Source organism: Triticum dicoccoides, chromosome 5B (genome assembly GCF_002162155.2).
Source record: "Triticum dicoccoides isolate Atlit2015 ecotype Zavitan chromosome 5B, WEW_v2.0, whole genome shotgun sequence".
Lineage (NCBI taxonomy): Eukaryota > Viridiplantae > Streptophyta > Magnoliopsida > Poales > Poaceae > Triticum > Triticum dicoccoides.
Window position 1 is genome coordinate 628,803,945 of NC_041389.1, and position 9,786 is coordinate 628,813,730.

A 9,786-nucleotide genomic window follows, 5' to 3' on the forward strand; every position below is an offset into this window, starting at 1 on the left:
GCTGCCAGATGGCATGGTATTATGTACTTTTTATAAATCTCCAGGGTTCATATGTTTAACACTTTAGGTTAATTAATTTAGCCGAACAGTCGTCTTTTAAACCTTTACAGAGAAAAACAGTGATACACTCCCTCTTTTCCCACTTTTAGCAGTGGTCCCAAGTCCTAGCAACTAATTCTGAACTGAATTCTGACATAGCATGGCCCCTCAACTAACTGCATCCCAGATCGATCCAACTAATAACTACACCAAGTTTTTGCAGAAGCCACACCGCCAAATTAGCGCATTATTTTCATTTTCGTATGATTATGTAGGACTAGTAAACAATTGTTTCTTGGAATGAGGAAGGAACAGGTAAAGAACACTGAAATGATTCTTTGCCTTTCAGTTGAGTTCTATAACGCAAATCTATCAATCCATTGTTATTTCTTTGTTTCCGAAAAATAAAGATTACAGTATATACCAAATGTGTGCATTTTTACCCTTTCTCACGGCACAAAGGCAGCAAACAGTTACAAATTGCAGTATTGCCGTCTGCCACGTATCAGTACATCGGCGGTGGAGGCGCATACATCGGCGGTGGCGATGATTGCCCGTGCGCGGCACACTGTGCCGGCGGCCGGTGGAGGAACTCGATGCACTGCTCGCCAGGCCGCTGGTCGGGGCGCCCGGCGATGCAGTTCTGCCGGTCGTCGATGTGGGGCACCTCGAGGCACCGGTGCGGCTCGCCGCAGAAGAAGTTGTGGGAGTAGGTGAAGTTCTTGAGGTTTGGCAGCGCGCAGATGCTCTCGGGGATCTCGCCGGCGAGCATGTTGTTCGCGACGTTGAGCTGCTCGAGGGCGCGCATGTTGCCGATGGTGTCCGGGAGCTTGCCGACGATGCCGTTGGAGCTGAGGTCGAGCACGGTGAGCTTGTCCAGCTTGCCGATCTCCGGCGGGATGCAGGAGGAGATGCCGCTGTTGAGGAGGATCAGCTCGTTGAGCGTCCCGGCCATGTCGCCGATGCTGCTGGGCAGGCACCCCCCGACCCGCGGCAGGTTGGCCAGCACGATCACGGACGCCGTGGAGCTGCTGAAGTTGGCCGGCAGCGTGAACTCGAAGTTGTTGTTGTTGATGAAGAGCGCGTCGATCTTCTTCTCGAAGATGGCCGCCGGCACCTCGCCGCAGAAGTTGTTAAACCTTGAGAGACGCCATGGACGGACAGACAGCCAGTTGTTAAACCTCTGTGAAGTGCGGCGCAGGACGGGAGGTACAGATGATGATGATGATGATGATGATGCGTGCGTACCTGATGTCGACGTACTGGACGTTGGGGAGGCAGAGGAGCTGCGAGGGGAAGTTGCCGGTGAGCTGGTTGTTGCTGACGTCGATCTCGTGGAGGAGGTGGAGGGAGCGGAGGGCGTCGGGCAGCGCGCCGCAGAAGCGGTTGGAGTTGAGGTGGAAGACGGCAAGGTCGGAGAGCAGGCCCAGCTCCTCCGGCAGCGTGCCGGCCAGGTCGCCGTGGTTGAGGTCCACGGAGGCCACGGTGCGCGCGCACGGGTCGTCGGGCGCCGTCGCGCAGTAGACGCCGTGGTAGCTGCACACGTCGGGGCCGCACCAGTTCTTGGTCATGTTCTTGGGGTCGTCCGTGATGGCCTTCTTCAGCGCCTGCAGCGCCACGTACGCCTTCTCCAGCCGCGAGTTGTTCGTCGCAGGCGCCCCCAGGGGCTGCGACGCCGCCAGCAGCATCGGCGACGCCACGACCACCAGCGCCAGGAGGACCGCCGCCGCCGTCGACCGCCCCATCATCATCGCCATAACAATGGGACCTCGGCAGGTAATGGAATGGAATGTTGCTTGCTTTCCTTGTGTTTTGTGCTCTAGTATATGTCCTGCCGTGCGTTTAATCCGGTTTATATAGCCGGCCGGCGCTCTTCTCCTCTCCGGGACCTCTCTTGTTATTCTTTGGGTGTTCGTTGGTGGTGAGCAAGTGCATCGTATGTTCTCTCTTTGTTTAATGGTGATGTCCGGGGTATCATTGGCGCGTATCCATGCAAACCAAAGCTTCGGTTGACCGCTTCGTTTTCGTTTTCGCGACGCGATTTTGTTCATACAGCGGATTTTGGGAGTGGGTGATGGGTGATCGTCCGTGTTTTTTCCTGCCTAGCAAATTGACTTTGGCTGTCGTGTGCCTTTGTGCCCGACTCCCTGGCCCTGAGGACACGGTCAAAGACTGATGCCTGCACTCAGTGACAAAATCCCACTGACCGTTTTCTTCAGAGTTAGTGGCGCCAACAGAGCATACAGATAAATTATTAACTTTGCGTTTGTTATTGGTGGAATGCACGTTGGTAAGATGCCTTCTCTTTATGGAGTTCTGCGTTTCCTTATTGCTCATAAAACTCTTTGTCTGCTATTGCTCAGCTTCATTCATTAATTCCTCTCACTTATGGCCCATCGTGTTTGTTAATGGAAATCTCACCAATTCACAACGTCATTTCCTTGCAATGATGTTGATATATCTATCTCGCCGGTCTTGATTATATGTACTAATCATGTTCTTTTAGTGCTGAATCAAATGATGACCTGCCCAGGGAAAGTATCACTACTACTTCTATTATATATGATCCTTTCCTTTAACTTAACATGCGAGAAAGAGAGGTATGCCTTTGGCTCTAGTTATTCCCCGTGTTTGTCGGCCTCTCGAGCTGTTCCTTTTATCGAATCTTCTTTGGCTCTTGTGCTTATGTATAATATGCTTTCGCCACCCAATCAGCACAAACCACCGAGAAATTATATGTGTGGCCTGCACGAATGTTGACGATGGAGGCTTCATCGATTCTTCCTGTTTGGCTTTGGCATAGTGCAGAGGCGCAACTTGTCCAGCCTTTTCGTCTCGCATTCACTATTCGGTGGCGGTGGTCACCATTTTAAGCCACTGTTAGGAGTCTACTTCTGATAGGCATATAATATCTGTTATCCTAACCTTTTTTCCTATGAAAGGCACCTTTAATTCCACCCTAGCCAGGACAAATTCCTCTAGTTCTTCCATTGACATACGGGTTCGTCTGAAAACGAATATCGATAACTGAATTCGACGGGATTTGAGGATGGTTGACATTTGACAATGCAAGATTATCCGTGTTCGGCTTGATGTTCAAACTCTTGTTAAGAACAGCTGGATACCCCCCTTCATCTTTCATCACGAGCAACCAGTGAACCAGAAAGTCTACCGAGAGAGTAGGAACCGTAGTTGTTGCACTGAAACTATGGGAATCATCATAGTTTAGCGATGAGGTCACGTCAGGCCCGTCTGCAGTTTTCTAACACCACGAACTGAAAACCATCGCCCGGCAGCTGTCACCACTCGATCGAAACGTAAACAAAGAATCACCACAAAAATAGAATAGAAGCCCAAACAAAGAGAATATCTAGCAGGAACCATAAATCGCAGGGAATATATCCACGGCTGAAAAAATAGCACCCCTGTCTGTTGATGCAGAGTAGCATACTTGTACTAATAGATCGGCCTGCATGAGAATCTCTGTTCTGGACGGTGACTGATGTCGTAATGACACCATCTCCATTAGTTAATCACATCCTAATTGTGTTTTCGCTCTTTGATCGCCGTGATTAGTTTGCTCTTAATCTCGGATGATTCTGCGGTTTCATGTGCCGCGGGAACCTCGACGTCACGCCCGGTTCTGCACCGGATTCTGACGTGACCGGCGACTGGCTGCTGCTGCCGTTAGTCGTCGCCGGCCGGCAGAGGCATGCAGGTGGCACGTCGGGCTCCCTGATCGGCCGTTGGTGTGGTGTGGTGTGATGAGATGCTAGGTTGCTAACTCGTTTTCCCTAATGATTTGTGATGCATTTTATATCACTTTGCTGATGATTTATGATCACTTAAATTATCATTTTTGTAAAGTCTACGGGGGGCTTGAGCTCACTTGACCACTTTGATTATGTGCAATGTCTTCAACTACACGTCGTAATCCAGTACCGGTTCCTGATCGGTTGAACATCCTTTGCCGGGCTTGATTAACACAAGAAACCTGTGTATCTTTTAATATAATAGTATAAGTTTTATTTTGTTCAATTTGCCCTTTATTTGTCATTTAAGCAACTGCATGTTAAGTGTTTGACATGGCCATTTCAGCTAATTTGCTCCCTGTTTTCAATTGATGTATTCTCTTCTCATATCTGCTGCATGTTTTTTTGACCAAATAATGCCCACAATGCTTAATTATTCAAAGGGGTGCCACTATCATTGGGGATGATTCCCTTCATGGGAACTAGGCAACTATAGCTATGGCATGAGGTTGTTTAACCTAAATGTTGTTGGGTGATGGGTCATCTAGATCCTGAGATGTATATGCTCCTTTGCTCATTTAGTATGTAATATCACATTTCAGACATGTTGTTTTTAGAGAAAAGGCGCCGGCCGAGCCCGAGGAGAGCTCAAACCTAGCCCGACTTTGAATAACAAAACCATCAACCGACCAAGATTACAGGGGCACCACATTACAAAGGGGAAGAATGCAAAGCAAAGCGGAAAGAAGATACAAAGTGCTAGGCAGAACAGCACAATGGCAACAACAGAGCATCGTTGCCGACGACCAGCACTACGCCTAACCAACTAGCCAACTAGGTACTCGGGGAAGAGGGACAAGCTGTGCAAGCATTAAGTGTCGGCTACATCCATAGCCATACTTGGACAACACTTGAGCTCCCTCCACCGTACCGTCGCAAAGGGCCACTACCCTTTCACCCAGGCTCGATGGGTGCCGCACCGGCGACCAGCAGAGTGGCTACCACACAGCCCAGCTCAAGGTGACCGAGCTGCCATAGAAGAAGCAGACAACGCTGACCCACGAGCAACTGACCCACGAGCAACAAAAGGCCAACCCGACGAGAACCAAATTCGGCAGAGGCAGCACGGAGCACGGGACTGTCGGACGAAGGCACGCATCCATGACAAAGACCGAAGAAGAAGAGCAGGACAAGCAAGCCGCCATGCTTCGGAGCCAAGACACCGACCACTCCACCACCAAGAGCAAACCCCGACCGCCGCCTTCAAGAAGGAGCACGCCACCGAGGTGCCGTCGACGCCCAGACCAGGGGAGAACCGGCTTTCGCCGGAGCTCGGGAAGGAGGCGGGAGGGGGAGGGTCCACCCCAAAGCCTCCAAGGAGGGGCTCGACGCCAAAGACGTCGACTTTGGGGGGCCGCCGCGCCGACCAGGGGTTTCCCCCGGAACCACACCCAAACGCTAGATCTGGCCATCCGCCACTACGAGATGATGGACACCGTCACCGGGGACCAACGTCGGCATGGATCGGAGCAGATCAGGCTGACACCGAAGCTTCACCATGGTGCCCGGCGGACTGCGAGGGGCCGCAGATGCACCTTCGACTGCGACCTCCACGTTGCCCATGCAACCGTGGGAGCGCACCCACCAGCACCCGCCGGCGCCGCACGTCGCCCAGGCCGCGCCGCACGCCGCCGACCGGAGCCGTCGCCCCGGCACCCGCAGCCCTCCATCCGAGGAGGAGGCACCAGATCCCCGCCGCCACCGTCATCGGGGACGCAAGAGGAGGAAGAGGGAGGGGGAACCGTATGTTTGGACAAGAAAATTCTAAAATATATAGTTGTACAAAATGCAATAGATAGTTCCCCTGTTTTCCTCTATAAAGTTAAGCTTAAATACTCATTCATATACGGAGCTATGTTTTTTATTAGAAAAAGGAGATTGAAACCCCTGCCCATGCATCAATACGATGCACACATCTATATTTATTTAAAATGCAAGTAACATCATGTAGTACTCGTACAACACAAACACGCCAACGAGAAAAAAGCCACAACCAGCATAAAGTGAGAATACATGCCGCCATCCAAACTACTTGAATGTATTCCATGCGGTGTCTCCCATTGGTTGCAGCCAATGCTATAGGCTTTTGTACTTCCACACTTTAAAGTAAGGACCACATACCGATTCATCATGTATCTTTGAAAGTTCATATACAGGTTTTGTGTTGAAGAGAGCGTGATTCAGACTTAATGTGGGGCCACTTTGAACCAATGGCGATTCCAAATTATAAGCTGTAAGAAGGGAATGTATCCAGTGCACCCATCCATGTAGTGCTACCGATGCACTGGATGACGTAGCACATTTCAAAATATTTGAAAAATCTGGAAAGAGAATCTAGCACAACACAATAGCAAGTATGTTGTCACAAAATTTCATATCAAATTTGGGAGATACAAAATGAAAATTTTGACATCAATGTGATAATGTGCCAAATCTAAAGCCAACTTATGTTAGGAGAGATGCTCTTGCGCTGCGCCTCAGCTTGGCGGTGCTCCTTCTCTTCCTCATGGCAAATGACCCGAATGGGAGGGACGAGGAATTCCGCGTACTCGGCCTTCGGGGGGAAGTTGAGCACCTCCCGGCTCTGGCCGTACTAGGGACGTGGTTTTTTATGTTCGCGTTCCATATGCAGCGTGAATCCGAGCCGGTCATCATGCATGATGTCCAATCAGTTAGGCCCACCGTTTTGTCAGCCATGCACCAGCCACATGCTAATAGATTCGTTTCTCTAGCTAGGTCCTGTGCATGCTCTGCGCATGTTTCCCTCCCATGCTCCTGTTTAGTGGCAGGCCTGCCTCATAATTATATCTGGCCTGGATAATTAACGTCGCTAGTTACTTTTTTTTTTGCATGATGACATCGCTAGTTACTGTGGGATTATTACATGTTAACCTTATTACATGTTAACCCACAACCTCATTAAAAAATCACACGCATGCAGTTTTTTTTGAAGGCTTTGTCAGACTTTATGAAGGATGTGCCTGAACTTTGCCATGAAAATCAAGAGGACTTTTGAAAAAACCAATAAAAATTGAAAAGTTCTTTGAGTTTTGGCAACAAAGTTCCAAAAATATGGTTAAAAAGTTCTCTACCTATTTTTCAAAAATTGCAAGCTATGCCAGAGTTTTCCAAAAGTTCTTCTATTTGTCATGACAAAGTTCAGATACCAGTTTAACAAAGTTTGGTTCTATTTAAAACTATTTAAAGAACATTCTTTGAGAACAATTTTAATAACATGATATTTTAATTTTGTGATGTTTAAATTACTTCCAACATCGTAGGCTAGAGAGATAATCACATGAATTAATTCCACAACCGGAGGGGTAAAGCGAATCTACCTATTACTGGACAAGACTAGCCAACCGCGTCACCTACTACTGGACCAGGGCCGGCCCTGTGTTTTGGAAGGCCCTAGGCGAACTCGGTGACATGGGCCTCTATATAAATTTCAATCAAATTTGACTATAATAATTCAACTGACTCCATCGACAGCAATAATAACTAAATTCGAACCGACTCCATCGACAACAATAATACTAAAAAGATGGCAAAATAAAACTAACATACCATGATTACCTCAAATAAGAACCAAATTCAACTGACTCCATCGACAACAATAATACTTCAATGCTTCAAAAAAGTTTCTTCGAACGTTTCTTGATGCAATAATACTTCCTTTCTTTCTTCTCCTTTTTTCAGCACCAACAATTGCTTCTTCTTAGGCAACATGGCAGGATAATGTCCTAAAATCATGAAGAAAAGAGGGTACAAAGAATTAAGAATTTATAATCGGATGATTGGAACCCTAGACATACATGTGGATAGTTGAATACGTACATACTACTGAAATTGTCAAATTGGGATCTGGGGGGATGGATCAGGTCATCAGGAACATGGATCGATCATGGATACATATACGGGCTGAAGAAACTGACGGATGGAATGGATCATGGATTACCTCGTTGGCTCGTTGCAGACTTTGAGTTATCGGACTGCTATGCGGCGCGCGCAGCGGCAAGCCGGCGGCGGCCGAGACGGCAAGGCGCCGAGCGCCGAGTAGCAGGCAGGACGAAGAGATTAGAGGCCAACCGTCCAGACTCCAGATGAAGGAAAAGAAGATGAGCAGCCGGTATCGATCGCTGGCGCTAGCGTAACGCTTCGTAATCGATCGCATGGGCCTCGCGCCCTAGCCCATCTCGTTTTTTACCATTTTTTTGCTGGGCGTTAGTATGTATATGTACTACATCATGGGCCCCCCTCCCGCCTGGGCCCTGGGCCGCCGCCCCACCGCCCATGCCCCAGGGCCGGCCCTGTACTGGACAAGACTAGCCTGGGTCCTAGCAGGGCCCTTCTTAGCTTTCTCACATGCATCATGAATAGATTTGGGTGGTCGAGATACGCGCTGTGAACGGAAAGCGAAAGTAAATGCCTTTTCCCAGTGTCGTCGCATCATATGCCCGCATGGCCAGCTCCGTGGCGTTGTTCACCATTGCTTAAGATTCGTGCTATATATTTTAGAAAATGTATGATACATATGATTGGAAGCGGAAGCCAATGTAAACCTTTTCTCTTTCTCTCTCGAAAAAAGTATTGCTCTATGCATGCACGCGTGTAAGCGTGTTGGATGATAAGACGCGGTCTCTGCAGTTCCATGTCGAAGAAGACTGCAAACGCGTGCATGTTGCAACTTGCGCATTGTATAAAGAAACTTGTGCAAGCTGCTCCGTTGCAACTTGCAGGAGATGAGAAGCTTCTTTTTCCTCTGACGTTTGTTCGTTTGTCTTGGGTTTGCGTGCAGTCCGTCGTCAGTAGGAAGGAAAAGTGGGATCGAGTCCACCATTTCCGTGACCTGAAGATTTGGTTGACGTGTGCTCAACCACTGCATGCTCACCAACCATTACTGCATGAGACGGCCCAAGTTGATCATTACATGCATGCATTTGTTTCTTTACTACGACTAATAATACCGTGTTGCCACTGCAACTTGCACATCGTGTGTTTATTTTTCTGCGGAATCTTGCACATAATGTGTAAGGCGATCTCTCTATTACACCATTGATTTTAAATCCGAGCTACAATTCGAGAGGAAGGGGAATTGGGGAAGAAAATACAGCCACACACGCAAGCCTCTCGGCCAACTAGCCGTTTGCCGCCGCCTGCCTCTACACGCACACCGATAACCCTTTTAAGTAGTGGACACCCTACTAGGCCCATTCCGGCCCAGCGAGCCGAGCGAGTCGACAAGGTCCCTTCTGGGCTGGCCCGTTGCTTGAATCACCTCCTCGCGCTCTTCTGATGCACTTCCATTGGCTTGATCGCTGACAATCCCCCCTCTCTTAGAAGCGGCTTGTCCCCAAGTCGGAGCCCTTGGAAACAACTATTTCAGCGTCTCCTTATCCTCCCAGGTAGCGAGCTCATCAGAAGAATCACTCCAACGAACCAACACTTGAACCAAGGAACTAGAACCACGTCGAATTACTCGCTGCTGCAAAATCTCTGCAGGTACCTGAAGACGAGCATCAGAAGAAGGTAACTGTGAAAATGCTTTGCAACCAGGAGCCAAGACCTTCTTCAACAACGAGACATGGAAAACCGGGTGAACTTTGCTAGAGACAGGCAAGGCCAATTCATAAGCCACTTCTCCCACACGAGCAGTAATCTGAAAAGGTCCATAAAACTTAAAGCTCAACTTATGATTAGCACGTGGAGCCACAGAAGACTGTAGATATGGCTGCAGCTTGAGAAACACAAATTCCCCAACTTCAAAGGGACGCTCAGTGCGATGCTTATCAGCTTGAACCTTCACTCGTTGCTGCGCACAGATAAGTGTTGCTGAACTGAATCCAAAACCACCTTGCGCTGATCAAGCCACTGTTTCAGATCCTCAGACTGAATTGTATCATCAACAGAAATGCCAAAGTGATGAGGAGTGTGC

At 48.8% G+C, this 9,786-nt stretch overlaps 1 protein-coding gene across 1 annotated transcript; it reads right to left on the reverse strand.

The window, feature by feature from the left end:
- Positions 1 to 398: 398 nt before the first annotated feature.
- On the reverse strand, positions 399 to 1,838 carry LOC119312173 (leucine-rich repeat extensin-like protein 6). The gene is made up of 2 exons (XM_037587910.1): positions 1,288 to 1,838; positions 399 to 1,178 (listed from the first exon to the last, which is right to left on the reverse strand). The coding sequence occupies exons 1-2, from the start codon at positions 1,794 to 1,796 to the stop codon at positions 545 to 547; spliced, it is 1,143 nt and encodes a 380-aa protein (XP_037443807.1). The 5' UTR covers positions 1,797 to 1,838; the 3' UTR covers positions 399 to 544.
- Positions 1,839 to 9,786: the final 7,948 nt, after the last annotated feature.

Bases quoted from the DNA above. Each gene is read 5' to 3' on its own strand.
- LOC119312173 (XM_037587910.1), bottom strand. From the start codon at position 1,796: ATGGCGATGATGATGGGGCGGTCGACGGCGGCGGCGGTCCTCCTGGCG. The intron at 1,179-1,287 runs GTACGCACGCAT...GCGTCTCTCAAG, and splicing joins GTCCAGTACGTCGACATCAG to GTTTAACAACTTCTGCGGCG.